Source organism: Peromyscus californicus, unplaced genomic scaffold (assembly GCF_007827085.1).
Source record: "Peromyscus californicus insignis strain IS unplaced genomic scaffold, ASM782708v3 Scaffold_1__1_contigs__length_55948999, whole genome shotgun sequence".
Taxonomy (NCBI): domain Eukaryota; kingdom Metazoa; phylum Chordata; class Mammalia; order Rodentia; family Cricetidae; genus Peromyscus; species Peromyscus californicus.
The window spans coordinates 24,187,800-24,206,534 of record NW_026294492.1 but is presented as its reverse complement, the minus strand read 5'-3'; the positions used below and the strand labels follow the sequence as shown (position 1 = coordinate 24,206,534).

The 18,735-nt window shown below is 48.6% G+C and overlaps 1 protein-coding gene across 1 annotated transcript in view; it reads right to left on the bottom strand.

Annotated features, from left to right (window-relative positions):
• Window positions 1-17,676, bottom strand: part of Ehd3 (EH domain containing 3) — a 32,143-nt gene extending 14,467 nt beyond the window's left edge. Inside the window, 4 exon segments of the mRNA XM_052746240.1 lie at window positions 2,663-2,760; window positions 6,676-6,852; window positions 17,447-17,631; window positions 17,633-17,676. Coding sequence (XP_052602200.1) covers window positions 2,663-2,760; window positions 6,676-6,852; window positions 17,447-17,631; window positions 17,633-17,674 — 502 coding nt within the window. The 5' untranslated portion in view covers window positions 17,675-17,676.
• Window positions 17,677-18,735: the final 1,059 nt, after the last annotated feature.

Below are 18,735 nucleotides of genomic sequence, written 5' to 3'. Positions count from 1 at the left end.
AGAGGGGATAAACTGAGACCAAACTGGGAACTGTCTGGGAAAAAGACTCTGAAGAAAGAGAAGGGACATATTTCTCCCCAGAAAATGTATGACCTGAAAAAGCTGCTAGAATTTGAGGCAGATTCGGGGGGAGAAAAAAAAGCCCCTACCTCCAAAGGCACCTAGCAGAGGTACAGAGCCGCAGACAGATACCTGAAGCTCTACATCTGGGGGGAAAGGAACAAGCAAAATGAGATCAGTGGGAGAAAAATCCCTGAAGGAGCTATGGAAAAGCTGTTGCAAATGATCTTGTTTTTCACTGACTGGCTAAGACAAACACAAGCCCCTAGGAAAGTTGCTATCAGAAATGCCAGCCTCAATGCCGGCTAACGAGGCAGGTGCAGTTCTGATTTGGGGGCCAGTGTCAAATGAAGGAGAGACACCTGTTGAAGCCAGCTGAGGAGAGAATAGAAATCTCCCAATGTCCCATAATTGAAAATGTAAAATGCTTGTTCAAATCTCCCGTTGCAAAAGCAAACTTTGTTCAAACCTCCCGGGCAAGAATTTGTAAGCAAGTCTGGTAAAAGAACCAGTTGACTCTCAGACCCAAAAATAACTGTGGGAAATGACTGATATAAGGGAAATAATATTATGGACTGATATAAGGGAAATGCATTCTGGGAAAGGTAGTTTTTCCGTTAAAGATGGCGACATTGCCCTGAAACACGTTTGTCAGCTCGAAAATACGTTCATGATAAACTTAAAATACAGTCTTTAAAAGAATAAGGAGGAAAATCATCTAAGAGTTTAAGTGTCAGTTCCATTGGAAAAATTGAAAGGATACGGAACTAGGCACTTCGCAGTTTGGGGCTCCGTTGGTAAAATTCCTTATTTACCCTAATAGTTGTGCAAAGTTTTTGCAGTAGTTGGATGACAAAAAGCTACCTTTAAGAGCAAACAAGCCACTTTAAAATCCTTAAGAAAGCAAGAGAGCAGTTTATACACTGAACGTTGTCTTAGATATGAAGAAACTTATGTTGAAATTAAAAAAATTCTTTACCTCTTGAACAAACTGCCTGCAATGAGTGATTCCTTTGCAAATCTAAGAGGATACAGGCATTCAAAAAAGAAATGACTGCTTTATAGATGGGAAACAAACTTCAGAAAATCTAGCTGTCTTACAAAAGAGTTGATTCACCTGAAAGTTCCTTATAAAAAATCAATGCTAAATATCACAGCTGCTAATAACATCAGGAGTTAAAGCTAATGAAGTGAAAATACTAAATACAGTTCGGAGCTGTGCCACTTGCGGCTTTACTAGCTCCTTTAGAAAAATACTTCATATCACCTAATAGCTGTGCAGTATTTGGTGAAGAGCTTTACAGCAGCTAAATACGGTAATTTCACTCAGCGTGAAGTGAAGTTTTTCAGTAGAACAAACCAAAAGTACTGCTGTAATAGAAATGTTTGTCTGAATTGAAGCACTTAGGGGAACTATTATGAATTTGGGTGAAGGGACAGCCTCTAGTTAAAAACCGTCTACCGCTGACAGTGCATCTCTGCCGGTCTGGAACGGCTAAGAGAACTGGCAACTTTGGAGTGTGGTGTCATCCTGGGAAGGTTACAGTCCCCTAGCAACAACTATCACAATTCTATAACAACAACACTCACTAAATCCCAGTGCTTTATAACAAAGCTGACTATAAACTCTAAACTTTAGAAATGATGTACGTACTTCCTGTCTAGTTAAGACAATCTTTCTAATAGAGATAGTGATAATAATTAAGAGTAAGAAATAGAAAAATTTAAATAAGATGTGTTTGTAGAAATTATTCTGTCTTGTTAGATCTGTGTTAAGAAACCTTAAGTGTTTGCAAAGTTAAATATATGCTAATTCTAATGGCTCTGTTAATTAAGAGTTTGCTTTGAGTTGTAAGATTGAGAGAATTGTGACCATGTATAGCAATATTTATGTTAATCTGTTAATGGTAATGATGAAGCTAAGGGATTCTTTAAGTTTGTAGTCACCTTAAGAGTTTTTGGTTTAGAAAGGGCTTGAGGCAGCTAAGACTGCTGTAGTCACCTTGGACCTAATTCAAAAGAGAAATGCCATCTATATCATCCTCTACTCCCATATTGGGAGGTATAACAGCTATGGAGATTGCTGTAAGCCATTAATAGTTACTTTTTTATATATTAAGAAAGGGGGACCTGTGGGAGCCCGTTCTCGGGTTCCTCGTGGCTTTACCCAGCATGTCCGCATAGAGGATGATTAGGACCACAGGCCTGAGTGCAGGTGTCTGAGATGGTCTGCACTTGGCTGTGCTAGGGGAAGGAGGTCTTTTGCTCCACCCCTTGGCGTCTCTATAAAAACCCTGGGGCAGAGACAGTCAGGGCCCGTTGGAATAGGTTCCAGGCCCTCTCGAGGCTATCCTTTATTTTCTATCTGTTTATCGCCTCAAGATTCTCTGCAATGAATCCTATCTAATATTTCCTGCTGCTCGCACTCAAGAAAACTCTGGGAACTGTGGGGGTGGTTGGGTAAACGCCCCACAAGACTGTCTCAAAAATCCTAAACCCAAAGCTGAAGGGGTAATAGGCTACTCAGGGGCTCATAAGAGACATGGCAGGAGAGGCCAGGAGTGGGTGACTAACACCAACACCCACCAGGGATGCTGCTTACCTCGGCTGATCCTCTGTTTCTCACCGGAGAGGATCCCCGGTGTGTCAATGACACTGATGCTCTCCAGCACGGCATTGGGCAGCTGGGCACACACAAACCTGCACAGATGGGGAGAGGAAGGCTGTGGTGAGCCATTGAGGCACCTCGCTGGTCCAGCCTCAAGGGTTCCATCCCCTGACCCTTCCACTGACTGCAGGGTCCCAGGTCACCTGGTATGGGATTGCTAGGTATGCTAGCTAATCCAGGGAGTGAGTTATGGTTCTCTTGCCGTCTGCCATATCTTGTTTTGAAGTGCTTGGTACCGTGTTCGCTGGCCAATAGGGATACTCCATAATGCTATCCTACCTCCCATATGTGTCCAAAGCCTTGTCTTAATGCTTGTGGCCCCAAGTCTTTAATGATCCCTGGCCAGCCACTTCCTGTCTTGAAAGGCTTTACTTAGCTTGGCCAGATCCTGACAGCCAATCAGAATTCTACCTCCTCCGCACAGTGCTCCCAGTCACGGGGCAAGAGGAGCCTCAAGATCTGCACCTAGTCGGGGTATGGGAACCCTCTTCTGACTTGATCACTATGCATCCCCCCCCCCCCATCGTTGTGCATCCTGCACATGTTCCTATCTGCAAGCCTCATTTAGCACAAGGCAGTAAGTAGGTAGGTACAGAGCAGAAGACCACAAGACCATGCAGAAGGTGACTGCAATATGCCCAGAAATCTGTTCTGTGAAAAAATTCCCAAGGTGATCCTGAGGCAGTCCGGGCTCATGCTCTGAGCCCCTAGTTTCAAGATCCCCATGACATAACAATTTTGATCCCTGCTCCTGGTGGTGGAAAAGATGCTATACACAATAATGACAAGCCACAGTGTGGAGGGGTCAGCATCCCAAAGTCAAAGAAGGGTTTGTTAGAACCCAGGCAGAGAGATGACTTCGTTAGGAGGGCTTCCTGGAGGGAGGTAGCATCGGGGCTAGCCTTGAGAGATGGATCATACCATTCAGGAGTGTGTTATTTGGGCATCTATAGAGCTAGCTCAGCCAGGCATTTCTCTAGGATGGCTGTCTAGCCGTACTCGGGCTAGACACAGTCTTACTTCCCATACTAAGCTCACCCAAGCTGCTGCCTCCAAGGCCTAGAGTCTCCCACAATAAAACATGTACCCTACCCCCTGGTACCACGCCTGGGGGATGGGACACCTGCTGTCCTCCCAGTGCCATACAGGTCCCCGTGGCTAGCAACCCCGAAGTGGGACCTCACCGGGGTCTGCTCCTTCAGACGGAACATTTTAATCACCGAAAGCGAAAGCACAGCTTTAAAGAGAGATGGTAGGCCCCTTAGAGGCCTCACCTTCGGAGTACTTCCTCTCCCCCCCCCCCCGCCCCCACAACACCTTCCACGTCTATGCTTTGTAGAAGTTATTTTCAAAAATTTTTAAATTATGTTTTTCTACGGTTTAGAAAAGAAAGCCGTTCAGCAAGACAATGAAACAGTGTCTTCACCCATCCTTCTCCCACCCACCCCCCGTTTCTAAGTGTGAAATCCACACAGTGACAGCTACCGGCTCTCGATATGTTTTTCCCCTCTCGGGTTTTCTTTATATGTTTGTAGGAAGATGGGGGGGGGGGGTGTCCGGAGACTCTGTGACTGGCATTTTGTCATCTTCTGGATGAAGACGGCAATACTGAATGAGGTTACGTGGTGTTAGCCAGACTAGTCACACACAGACTTCCTTGGTTTCAAAAGTCCAATCAGAAAGTCACTGGGCCCTGCTGGGTTTGGCTAATGACATCTTTATGTCATTAACCTCCTCCCTCAGGAATGTGCTGGCTACTACGGTAATTACAGAAATCTGTTATCATAACTGACCATCTGCCATTACATATCGATGCTATTATCACTGTAAGCACAGTTATCCAGAAAGGGGGTTAACCGCTAACCTTGGCCGCCCATCTCTTCTGATGACTGACTCTCGTGGACCCCAGGTTCTTCTCCCCTGTCACCTGGAAGCCAGCTCATCTTTGCCTCAGAAGAATAAAGCTCCTTAGCTGACTCACAGTCACTGCAAACTGAGCTATCCAAAATTGAGTGCATCATGTCTCTCCCCCAAGAAGCCTTAGTTCACTGACTCATCCTTTTACATCAAATTCCCCTAACACATATGTATTCAGTGTTTTAGTATCCCATGGGCCTCTCTTCCCCCTTACCTAGATCTACACTCAGCTCCAGGTAGTAGAAACTCCCGGTCTCAAGGACCCCACCCCAATGCACCTCAATGCCCACCACCTCAATCCATTTATGCTCCTTCAACTTTCTTTTCTAAGAAGTCACACCCACCTCCTGAGGGTCCTCCTTACTAGACCGATGCCCCACAAGTGATGGCTTGTCCCCCTGGCCCTGCTTTGGAAACATGTTCTGCCACTTGGCATTCCACACTGTTCTACACCAGGTCACCTGTCCCTTCTTGTCTCAGACTATTATGGGTTACATGTCACTACAGGAAAGTTTACAGGATAAGAGATATTGGGAATGTTTCTGGGTAATAAGCCTCAGTTTCCAGAGATGGAAATGGTATCAGTGGGTACCCATTTCTCTCTTTGAATAATTAGGAAATCAGTTTAAAGATTAATTCGAAAAATGTTTAAATATGTTTATATGTGTGTCTATGTTGGGAATGTGCACATGATTTGCAGTGTACATGGAGGTCAGAAGGCAGTCCTGGATCCCCTCCAATGAGCTGTCAGAGGTCGGTGTTGTGAACAGAACTTGAGGCCTCTGTTCTTAACCTCTGAGTCATTTGATTCCAGCCCAGGAATCAAATTTAAAAAGAAAAAGAACAAAACAATCCACACGGTAGCGACCCATCCTACTATAACCTACCATTTCTATTAGTTACTAAGTACCAGACACCCTGCCTTCTGTTCAGTCTCTCACTCGCCTCTGCTTCAACTCGTCAAAGATTACCACCATCCTCTACTACACGTGAGCAAAGTGAGACACAAAGAAATGTGGTCACTTGTCCAAGATCCACAGCTCAAGGTGGGATCAGATTCCGGGCCCATCGGTAGCCAGAGTTCTTTCCTTTTACTAGAAATATCTCCAATAAGAAAGAGCAGCCTTGAAACTGAGTGCCGTGTACATGTAAACTGGATTAACCACATAGAAGTACAACCAGGAACCTGTCCACATTCCAGTTAAGTGCAGTCATAACATGAAGGCCCAGATTAGCTTGTCATACATGATCTAGAGCAGCAGTTCTCAATCTGTGGGTCACGACCCTTTGGGTTGAACGACCCTTTCACCAGAGTCGTTGGAAAAACACAGATATTTATGTTATGATTCATAACAGTAGCAAAATTATAGATTATGAAGTAGCAATGAAAATAATTTTGTGACTGGGGGTCACCACAACATGGGGAACACTGTATTAAAGAGTCGCAGTGTTAGGAATGTTGAGAAACCACCGCTCTAGAGGTTTCTCAATCCAAAGCCTCATGATGACCTTGGTATTTTCAGGCCTGAACTCGTCCTAAGGGGAGGGAGGTGACCTGCCCAAGGTCACACAGGGAGCTTAAGAGAACCACTGGTCAAACTCAAGGCCTCTCCTTTAAAGCCAGCCTTCTTTCCAGGTCAGAACATTCAGGAACAAGAAAGAACCCTTTATTGCTCCCTTCTGCTTGGACAAATAATCCCAGGCATAGTGTACGCAAATGCTGGGAAACACGCACATAACTTCCCTTGAACGCTTTTATTGGGGTAGGGCAGGGGAGGGCCACGTGATCCAGGACACTGTCAGATCTTCCCCTGCTCCGTCATCAGGTGGTCTCAGCCCTGCGCTTACAACCGTCAAGTCCCACAGCCCACGATGAGTGCCTAAGTTGCACTCAGACAATCAAGCTGCTAGAAAAGACAGAGTCTCCCAGGACCACACCCCTCTCCTTTCACCCCCGTGCTCCACAAAGAAGCAGAGAGGCCACCCAGCTGTGCGTACCCCCTTCCCCTCCCCCCAGCACCCCGACTCACCTGTTCAAGAAGGCATTGCCGAAGGCATTGAGCTTTCTGAAGGGTTTCTTCGGATCCACCACCAGGGCGTTCCCAGGGATGATCCCCTCTACGTCCCCTTGCATCACTGCTATGAAAGAATCAGTGGTCGGCTCGGGCCCGATCCTCATGCCTGGGAAATCCTGTTCCAGCAGGTACCTGCAGGAAAGAGTGCAGTCGCATGTTGGCATGGTGCTCATGGATGGCCCGTCTGTCTACTACACAGCTGGCCATACACAGGTCACAGGACAGGGACAGACCCAGAGCAAGCACTGTGCAGAGGAGGTTGGGATTCTAGCTCAACTCCACCTGCTCTGTTTTCTTGGTCCTTCCTGCCTCTCTGACTCAGGAGGGGGTGAAGAGAAAGCAAGGTTTGGGCTCGGAAGCGACCCGGGACTGAAGCTGATTGCCAACTAGAATGTCAGAGAGTTCACAGTTCAAGGTAGCTGAACATTCACAGGCACAGGCAGAGAATCAGACAGTCCCGAGGCTCTTCTGGCTTCTTGGAGACCATTGGTTATGCGTGACTAGTTATTTAATACAGAACGTTCATATGTCATATAATGGAAAAGCAGACTGAAGGGTAAACGATGAAGAAGGAATTCCTACCCACCCTAGGATTTTGGTCCAACTCTCTATTCTCCGTGTTCTGTAGAAATATTCCATTTATACACATACTACAGCCTTTGTGATTAGGCATGCTCACATATAGATGAGTGGAGGTTTTTCTTATTTTTTATTTATTGTGTTACAGCTTTATTCATTCATTCATTTATTCATTCATTCATTTATTCATTCATTCATTCATTCATTCATTCATTTATTTATTTATTCATTCATTCATGTGTTGCCATGTGTCTCTGTGCCTGTGTGACAATCGGAGGATACTTTAATGAGTTGGCTCTGCCCTTCCACCATGAGTCCTGGGATGGAACTCGAGCCATCAGGCTTGGTGGCAGGAGTCCTTACCCTCCGGGACGTCTCGCCCGCCAACTGAAGTTCTTGAGCAGTTTATCCCTTCCCTTCCCTTCCCGTCACTACTCAGCGGACACAAGCATGAGACTACAGTCAAGACACATTCACTCCCTTGTGCCCTTTGGCATCGGGCAGTTTTATTGCCAATATTTCGGTTCATGGAAGGGCTCTCGGTTGGAAATTCTAGCTGTGCTTTCTTTTAACATGTTTGGCTTTTATCTGAAGTAGAGTCAAAACTTGCCTCTTACCTACTAATGTTTTTTCTATTTCACCCGACACCTGCATACACACACATACCCTGCCCCCAACTTACACAGACTTAGTAACCACAGAGGATGTCGTGCAGCCCCGTGGGTGGGAATTTACATGCTCTGCAACTCTGCCGATAATAGCTATGCTCGGGTTTCGGTTTATGCTTAACCCATCTGGGAGACAGCAGCAGCCTAGATTTACTTCAACCCTTGTTAATAACTATGTAGAATCCCCTGATATGGATTATTACAAATGCTTCTTAGTGAGATTCTCCTTGCTATCTGGGAGCCGTTTCTATTGTCTAGAAGGGAGAGAAATGTCTGTTCTGAAATCGACACATCTCAGTTCAAGAAGGAGAGCAGAGGAAGAGTGGTTGCCTATTTTTATGGGGTGGTTTTTAACATGTTCACTTTCTACTTCCTGCACCTGATTCTGCTCATGCGGGGCCCCGAGCAGGCCCCTTCCCTGCTCTGAGCATCATGGTCTGTTCTACTAAGACATTGGCCAATGTGACCTCCAGAGTGTCTTCTGTTTCCTGGGCCGCTGTCCCGGGAAAGGACTTCTGGAATTCTGTCCATGGCATGGCGTGACAGGTACCTCTCTGTTCTTCTTTAGGTCTGGGCAGCGAGAGCCCAAGGCTACCTGCTTCTCCCACGCTGCTGCTCCTTGTAGAGGTTAAGAGCAAAGGCACATGCTCACCCAGGGAGTGGTCACTAAGGACAACAGACAACGGAGCCCTTTAGGCTCCCAGGACAAGTTTGGACACAGCCGGTGGGAGGCTGGACTGAATACCAGTGCATGGATCTGCTCCGGGGTAGGACTGGCCAGACAGAGGACAGTCCCCGAGCATCTTTTGAGAGTGCTAAGGGACACTGCCTTTGTAGGACACATACCTACAAAGTGAGGGCTCAGGAACAAGTAGCAACAAAATTAATTTTATGGTTGGGGGGTTGGGGGATCGTCACAACACGAGGAACCGTATGAAAGGGTCAAAGCATTAGGAAGGTTGAGAACCACTGCTCTAGCAGATTCCCAGCTGATTCAGACACACAGCCCGGGCATGCTGGCATGCTCCATATTAAGGCTGTCATTTTCCTGGTAACAACCACTGATGGGCAATAGCAATTCTAAGTGTCACATTTTATTCCGAAACTCTGATAATGTTGTCTCTTTGGTCCCTGTGGTGCCCCTTGAGGTAGGCACTGATGAACCTGAGGCGAGTTCCATAGCTTTCTGAGTACTGGGGCTGGAACCCAAGCTCCTATCAGGGAGACATTAGTCATTCTTCTACCACCTTAGACTCCCTGGAGAAATAAGTCACTTCCCAGAAAGCTGAGCAAGGCCCAGGGAAAGGCAGAGCGGCTCTGGAGCCAGAGGCCCAGTTTCCCTGGCCCAAGCCTGAGCTCCTTGCCATTCTTTGCCTCTCCAGAGTGGGCAGGATCCAGGGAGGCCTGCTGGGTTTCCTCTGGGTTCCCAGCAGGCTATTTGTGCCCTCAGGAAGCAGCCTTTGGAGCTGTACTCTACTCCAGGGTTCTCAGGCCTTTGAGGGTGGGTTGCTATGGACTCTGTCCCCAAGGAGCCCCATGGAGCAGCTGCAGGAGCCTCGCCCCAGGGGAAGCGGCTGACCTGCTCAGAGCCTGGAGTGCTGTTGCCCAAGAGGCTTAACTCCACAACAGCAGTGTGGGGAAGCTTTGGAAGTCTTGGTTACCCTGGAAAGTCCCTCATACCTTGACCAGCCCAGCCCAACAACTGGGACAATAAAGGAAGGATTTCTTCCAGTCAGAGGGTCATTTGGAGAACTTGCCCTGGAGCTGTGATGAGAATAAACACAAAAGTCCCACATAGGGCTGGGCTTTCTGCTTTCTTGGTGACCTTTTCCCCTTGGGGACTTCCTGGATGAGCTCTCTTACTATGAGGGGTATGCCTTTTCAGAAGGTACCTGATTTAAACACTGTGGCCTCAGCATCTCCCACTACCACATAAGGGTGTCATAGTTTAGACTTACTGCTTGCCTGCAATATGCTAGACATTGTCCTAGATGTTCCACGGTTCACCTCCTTTCATATTCTTACCTACTGGGTTATGAGTGTTACGATCCTCCTTGTCAAATGTACCTAGGAAAAGGCTGGGCAGTGGTGGCGCATGCCTTTAATTCCAGCACTCAGGAGGCAGAGCCAGGTGGATCTCTGTGAGTTCCAGGCCAGCCTGGTCTGCAGAGATCCAGGACAGGCACCAAAACTACACAGAGAAACCCTATCTCGAAACTCGTGCCCCCCCCCCAAAAAAAAAATGTACCTAGGAAGTAAATCTACCTTGTAGACTCAGAGGGTTCAGTGGTTTACATGTGTTACACATTTAACTGGTACCCGATACTGAGCATCTTTTCCCATTCTAAAGGGGAAGAGACAAAAGTTAATTTGCCCAATGTATACATCAGTTACAGATAACCTAGGATTTGAATCTGGTATTTGGATTTAAGAACCCATGCCTTTAATCACTATACCCACTGTCTCCTTCCATGGCTTAAGTCTCCTCCAGGAAATGCAGCCACCTCTGGGGACAGGCCAAAAATGATGCCCCTGCCCCATGCGGAACTAGAAACAAAAAGTGAGATAAGCTACCAAAGTACATGATTTGGCAAGAACCTGGCTAGAGCCTGGGTCTGAGGAAAGGGGAGGCTTTGGGACCCACAAACCCAGGAACACATGTGTCTCCAGAAACTCGGGCCCTGGGTACACACTCAGTCTCCGTGACTGCAGGTGGCATACAAAAGCTGTTGCTTTTGGGTGACAGGAGCAGGTCTTGGCCCTGTGGTTTTCAAAAGGACAATTAGCAACAGTAAGGCCAGATTCCCTGTGGGAATCCATGTGCTGATCTGGGACAGTTGATGTTGGCAGCTAAGTCTTATTCAGACCCGTGGAGAAGATAGGTGTAGTGGGTGTGGATGAGAACTCTGGGGAGAGCTGACCTAGGGGGATGGTAAGAACCACTCTGAGGCAGCCTCAAAAATGCCCAGAATGAACAAGGCCACAGCAGCAATGAGCTCTGTTCTTTAAAAGGCGTCTCAGATTCCAGCTCTGGGAGACGTGCTGTACTTACTCAGCAGATGAACGAAGGGTAATACTGGCCAGCCTAACAGGTCAGCTTCCTGGGGAGTTAAGGAGCCACCGCCTGAGGTGGCTGGGCAAAGGGCCTTGGGCTGGGTCTGTTGGCCTCTTATGCTCACGTGACCCAAAACTTGCTGACCACATACGGGCCGGGGGAAACCCAGGGTCGAAGGAGGTCACCAGCAGGCCCAGAGGCTACAGTCGAGCCAAGCAGGGAACTGGATGGGGTACATTCTCAGAGACATTTGGGTTTGTCTTGTGGCCCTGGGTACCCCTCAAACAAAGCCACCACTGTGCCCAGAAAGGAAATTCTACTGAGGAATCTCACGCACTGCTTCTTTGCGGGGAGTGGGACAGATCGCCTCTGTTGCTGGGTGAAAACATTCCCACAGCTGTGTAAAAAGAAAAGTTAACTCAAGCCTGGGTGGGGGCAAGCAGAGACAGAGACACATGAAATAAGGGGGAGAGGGATTTCTCCATGTGGCCAATACCGTTTGCTTCTATCATCCCACGTCGTCAGCCTTAGCAGCGCCATGACTTGAGAACATTAGTTCAGTTTTGCAGAGGGGTCAGCTAAGAACTAGTATGTCTAAGCTCAGGGCCAAGTTTGAGGTCCCAAACACTGGAAGGATTTTGGTGTCTCCTACCCTTTTGCCATCCAGTGCAAAATAAATAAAAGCTAAACCATAAAGTATGTGTGGGGGAAAATCAACACAAATCTGATTTTTTCCCCATGAGGGCGATTCTTCTTCATATGCTTCTTAAGTAGAAATTACTTCATAACATCTTCATTTTTTTTTTTTTTTATGCCCTGCTTCGTTGGCAGTCTCAGTATGTGGTGTCCTTTCCTGATGACCTAAGTACCCAGGGTTCAGGATGGAGCCAAGAAATCTCAACTAGGCCTGACTTTCAGGCACCATCTCCCCAGGGGGAGGAGGCCCAGGCTTTGAGCTGCTACTGAGACTAAGCCCTGGGAGAAATAACCACAAAGGCGGGGGTGGGGGTGGGGTGGGGGGCTGCAATACTGCTGCTGGAGGCTCTGGGTTGGGTGCCCCAAGTCCTCTGGAGAATCTGTTGTTCTCTTGAGTGGCTTAGGGCACCCACACAACTCTACCACGACCGCCAGGACACTGGACGAGTTGCACAAAGGGACAGCAGGGACAGCAAGGGGGTTCAGTGGGTCAAGTTGCCACTTGCCAAGCCCGACGGCCCGAGTGTGATCTCTGGCATGGTGGAAGGAGAGGCCTGACTCCGGCAAGTTGGCCTCTGACCTCCACATAGGGTACACACACACACACACACACACACACACACACACACACACACACACACACAGAGAGAGAGGCAGGCACACACATATGCACGCATGCACCCACACACTAAGTAAACAAATAGGTAAACAATTAAGAAACTTTCAAAGAATGGCCTCCGCCTCCCTGGCTTCTAAAACAGACATCTGGTTTCTAACTATGGCAGCTAAAAAGTGAAACTGTCTGAGGTCATACTCGAGTTTGGGGATAGCAAAGGCTACAGCAGGCTTTTCCCACAACGGCACAAACAATAATTAGAGAGAATGAACCCTTCCCTGTGGCCTGCCTGCAGGTACTTGGCACATCCCCACCTCATCTCTAAACCCAGTTCAGATGCGTCCTCCGTAAAGCCTGAACAGATTCATCCCCACCTCACCCACAAACCACACACCCTCTTCCCTCTCTTGGGTAACAGGAGACCTCAGGGCTCCTCCTCCACACATGTGCTGTGTTATAGGTTTTTGTGTTATGCATCTGTATCTTGGGGTCACCCAACCATGGATCCTTTCACTTTAAAATAAGGCCAGGATAATTCTTGTCCCATCAGCCTGACTGAGTTTTAGGGAGACAGTAACGTCCACACATATAGGCACAAAGTGGATGGAAGACTTTCTATGGCTAGGTTAAGAAAAGCTAGCTCCATGCCCCAGGCTAACTGGCCACGTGTGCACAGGACCCTCAACTATGGGAAGAAGTACTTGGCAATAGAAGGACAGTTTAGAACTCAGATCATCCGGTCTTAGCATTCCCTTCCTGGCTCCACCCTGTGACAAGGCTCCACCCTGTGACAAGTCTGCCCATCCAGGACACTACTGACTATGGCATTCTGCCTCTCTGTAGTATGGAGAGGCAGGATGCCCTTACCTTCATCAAGCTGTGGGGGTGCTAGAAGGAGGCTGTCCCCTACCTCCTGAGGGTCAACCTCAGCTAGAAAGAGGGACGGGATGATACTATCCTCACGGTACCTGGAACTAAACGGTGCTGAATTGGTTATGAACTCTCCTCTTCCCATGAGATGGTTACTAAGAGGTCAGAGAGGTATGGTGGTGTGATCCACCTTATCCTTTATCAGTCTCCTGGCTAGGAAGTAGGGAAACCCAGGTTCTGCTCACCTAGCTTGGGTTAGGACTTTTGTTCCATAGCCAATGGGAATGGGATGCAAACCTTTCTCCAGTGATGTCTCTGGTACCCTCCAGATGCCCGGCTTCAAGGTGATTCCTCAACTGGACCCGAGACAGGCAGATACAGCCACTCTAGTCTGAAGCCTTTTGTTCCCTTCAGTAACCAATGAACCTCGGGGAGAAGCAACTGAATATTCACCCAGCCCTGTTTGAGGCCAACAGACCAGGGCCCTTGACAATAAAATGGCATCCTTTGACTCAGGATGGCAGGACCCTGAAGTGATGTAGGTACCTTTGCAGGTAGAATTGAGTCTACAGATGAGTGGGTCTCCCTGGGATGGTGGCCTCTTCACCTTCGGTTTCCAAGGAAACCATCTTTCCTGGAGTGATCAGGTACTAAAGGCCAGAGTAAGGGTTGGGCCCCCATCCCCCATCTATCGTGGAACTGATAGGAGATGGAGCACCCATGGGAAAATGCTCCATCCGCCACCTTTGGTGGAAGCTGCAAAGTTCTTGAAGAAGTGTGTGCAGTTCAAAGGGCCAGCGAAGCTGGCCTCGCTTTGGAACACCCACCATTCCAGTAGTTCAAGGCCTACTACAGATGAGGCTCAAGATCAACCCAGACATTCCAGTGGGGTTCTGAACCTCAGACCTCTCCATGTCAGCCTAGGCAAGGTCCAAGGAGGCCACAGTAGCAGCTGGTACCTGGAACACCCTTGTCCACCTCTACCACCAGCAGACAGAGGAGGCAAAGAAAGTAGACAGCAAGAGAGGGTGGCCAGGGGTTCTAAGAGGTCCGAAGAAGGAGGGGCCGAGAGCTGCAGGCCAGCAAGAAAGACAGCAGAGGCGGAAGCAGGCTGCCGGGGGACACAGAGCTACTGTGCTCCAAAGAGACAGGCTGGTGGAGGCAGCAGCCCACAAACCAATTTATTGTTTATTTTATTACTCTGGGTTGCTGGGCCTTAGGCCAGGGAAGTTATTTCAGGCAGAGATCACAGCACGTTAATTAGTTATTAGAAGAATGTCCTTTCTGTGTGTTCTTCTCGAGACAAGAAATAGAACTTGGTGATGTGGCTGAAACTGAACTGAAAGTGGGTGGACACTCGGGGTGGGGGGCAAAAAGCCAATGGTGAGGGGAACCAAGGGGGCAAATCCTTGTTTCTGGAGGGGTAAGGTTCCTCTCAGGGTCGGGCCGCAACCAGAGATGGGAAGGCTCCTAAGATCCAGACAAGGGCAGACTTACTCAGGGGAAAGGGTTAGTTGTGCCTACTGCCATCCTGCAGAGCAATTGTGGACTGTGACTCTTAATACAGAAAGTTTTTTTCTTTAATTCAATATTTATGAAAAATGCTGCACAACCTTTGGCCTAGTAATTCTGCTTCTGGGAATCTCTGGGAAAAAATAAAAAGGCCGATCTGTGAGGGTGATGCTATTCAGGGTAATCTTGCAGTTGCAAACAAAGTAGGAACAACCAGAAATACGCAGAAGTAGTATAGCTAATTAAGAAATAAACTGCATCTATACAAAGTGAAATATTATATAGCAGATAAAAATGATGATTATGTGGGGTGTATTCACACTATAACTATAACTAAAAAAAAACCTCTAGCATACAAAATTACATTCATAGCCTGATTTCAACAGAGTATAAAACAGCTGTAAGTACAGGGAAGGTAAATATATTATTTTTAATGTTTTCTCCTGGGTTTTAGGTTATGGACAGTTTTGTTTCATTTTCAAATGTATTCTCTTCTTCACTTTCTAATGATAAATGAAACGGTTAGATTTCATGATAAGGAAGAAAAATGCAGTTTGGTTTGGGAGAACCCTTGGGTTACAGCCCCCTTACCCTGTTAGATAACTTTCCCCCCTCCTGCCCTGCCAGATGACTCTCTCTCGAGGGGAAACAGCTTTGGAAGCGTGAGCTAAATTCAGTTACTGGTGTGAGCGGGAAGAGGGACCCTTGGGCTTGGAGGATAAGAGAGCGGCGGGAGCTGCCCCCCCCCTTAGCCTTCTGTCCCCCTCAGATAAGGGATAATGTGGGGTGCCTCACCCAGCCACTTGCTCAGACCTAGAAACAGCCAGGGATGACTCAGGCAAAATCAGGAGGGGCATCTCATACACCCTTTCTCTGCTCAGGACCCTGCTCTTAAAACACGCGCCTTTCTTCTTCCCTCCCATTTTGCAAGATGGTTGCTGGGAAATTTCTGGAGCTGAGGTCCTGAAGAGAGGCTCAGGCACAGACGCTACCTTGCAAGTACCCTTGCTGTGGGAAGGAGATGTTCCAATAGCTTAATGTCCTCTGGGTCATGACCAAGGACGATCAGAGGGCCACGGCAGCCTGTGCAAGGCCAGGAACAGTTTGCAGGTGGCCCACACTTCCCATGAGGCAAAACCCAACAGAGTGGAGAGCAGTGACCACAGAGGATCCCCGTGTACCTACTACCCAGGTATCTCTGAAACACATTTGGTACCAATCGGTGTTTAATAAAATGAAGGACTGATCTTGAATCCAAGATTCTCCCTCTGTGTTTCCAGTTAAATCCACTCAACACTACAGGCAAATTTAGGGTATACATGTATTTGTCTAAAGATAGCTCGCTACAGCTTTCTTGAGTGTTTTTTTTTTTTTAACGGAAGTGATTTAGATTTAGATTTTTAAAAATGAAGTGAAAAGCAATGGGTTCGTCTCTCATATTTAAAATGGAATCGACAAACCATCATCCCCCCGCCAGACCGCATCTTTAGAAATCATCTGACCTTGTCAAACTGCAGGTCAAATGGACAGCCCACGACTGTCCACTCCACAAAGACAAACTTGACCTGGTGCTCTGTTCAGACAGGACAGGTTAGCAGGATGCACACACTGCTCCCAGAAGTCCAGCATTGAAGAAAATTAGTCACTGGGCTGTCAACTCTCCTGGTCTCCTCACCAAACAAAGCACATGGCGTCACAAATGCCAACCCAGAAATAAAAGAAGGGCTGCTGCTTCTGCAGGCAAGCAGCCTCGACTCTGGAGGGTACCAGACCCTACTTCCACACTGTACGAGTATGACTCTCAGCACACAGGTCCACAAGCACTCCTCCACCTCTGAAAAAGCCTGGCCTGGCCTGGCAGACTGTGCACACTGAGGACACAGAGAGGCCTGTTCCTCCGAGATAGGGACATTCCTGACTCTGGGGGAAAATACACAGACCTCTGTCTCTGAATGCCTGCAGACTTCTTGAGGATGCCTCCAGCCCCTACATTCTGTCATTCAAAGGAAAGGAAGACGCATTCTTCAGGTTATCGGCATTTAGCTAACATTTCCTGACACGCACAGAGGGCTGCATCCCAGGTCTGCATCCACACACCCTGCGGCTCTGAACCATCCCTTACCCTCCCCATCACCTCTGCTACCTCACCTGCAAAGTCAAGGGGCTGGATGAGACATGTCAATATCTCCTCTACTTTGGCGAGTCTTTAATATTATTGAACTATTAAGATCAAAGAAGGAAACATTGTATATAAAAAGTGTTCTGTTTCTGCACTTGCTTCATATCCTTTGAGTCTCTAAGAGATAGGCCTAGAAGCTCTGTCATACAGGAGGAGAAAATGGTAAAAGAACAAGTGACCCCAAGGTCCACGGCCCACCCCCACTGCCAGGCCTGTGACCACGAGAACAGCTCAGCTGCAAAGGTAAGGCTGCCACACAAGACCAGAGGTCCTAGCCAAGGAAAGGGTTATGACACCCCCAGGTGCATGAGGCGCCTGGCTCCTTCTGTGCCTCAGTTTCACAATGCACAAATTAGACAACAGAGGTGATTCTTAATTTGAACGCTTCAAGCTGACCAAGGGCTAAGAACGGCGGAGAGACATCACGTAGGACTCAATGGGAGACTTGGTAGCAGGGTCAACTTTTGGGGCCTCCCACAGGAATTTCTTCAGAGCCCTTAATCAAGACACTTCATGTCACCCTGAAGGCTCAGCACCCAGCCGTGGCTCACCTGATGAAGGTGGTCTTCCCAGTAGAGTACTGGCCCACCAACAGGACCATGGGTTTGTTGTCGAAATCAGCATCCTCCAGGGCGGGTGAGTGGAACTCATGGAAGCGGTAATATTCTTCCAGGGGCAGCAGCTTGCTCTTGTAGAGTTTCTTGAGCCCCTCACTCACCGTCTGGAAGACCTCGGGGGTCCTTCCTGCGGCGATCATCGTTACCCAACCAGCTGAACATCGCGGCAGCTGGGGGAAGGCTCCAGGGAGAGGCACCCGCCTGGGTCGAGCCGCGGCCACCTCACCGGAGCACCAGGCTCAGATGCACCATGGCCGGAGCTGCCCCAGCTGCTGGACCCAGCCCAGTCCCTGCTTCATCCGCAGCTGAACTGGGGAGGAGGATGCTGCCGGCTGAGCCAAGGGAGCTGCAACCTTGGAAATTAAAAGCAAATCTGCCAGGGAACCGGTGCAGGGGATCCTGGGTCACCCCAGATGCGTGGCTAGAGGATGCTCGGGCTCCCCTGCAGTGGTGCCCAGGCAGCTCGGAGTAAGCGGCGGCGCACACGGCTCCGCATCCGCAGCATCCCGCCGCCCCCGGCGCGTTTAAATGCCAGTCGTGCAGGAAGTCCCCGAGAACTGGCAAAGCCCAGCCGGCCCCACGGTCCGGGCGACGCGAAGCCGAGTCGGGCGCCGCCATGTCTGTGGGCAGGCGCTGTGCGGCCCGCGCGGACGCTGTCTGCAAACTGATGCTTCTAGAGCCCTCTGGGAAAGCGCTGGCATTTCTTTCCCAGCCCTGGGGATTTGACTTAGGAGCAGCGCCCTCTCAGGGGCAGGAACGGCGCCTAAGACAGCCTTGACCTACTACTACTCTGTTTGGAGACCTAGTTCCTTTGGTTACTGAGGCCAGTTCCCTGGGGACACTAGTACTGGGGATTGTTTATTTGGGAAGAACTCCACTGTTGGGGAGTATTTTTCTTGGGGCATGGAAAGAAGGGTCTGATGCCAGGTGGCATAAAATAACCAAAATTACCAGAAACTAAACTTTTCACTAGGGCCCGGGGTGAAGTCAAAACAGGTAAACCAGCAAACCACACACAGACAGGGAGTGTGTGCTAAGGGGCAGCGACATGATTTGCACAACTCCACACGAAGCTGAGCGCAGCAAGGTAGAATTACAGCAGACACGAGAAGAGGGACATGGAAACGGGGAATCATCTCTTGCTTTTTCTTGGAAGATCTATAGGCGTTACAGGAACATGACTGTGAGAAGATGGACCTTTAAGGATGAACCGAGAGAGGGGA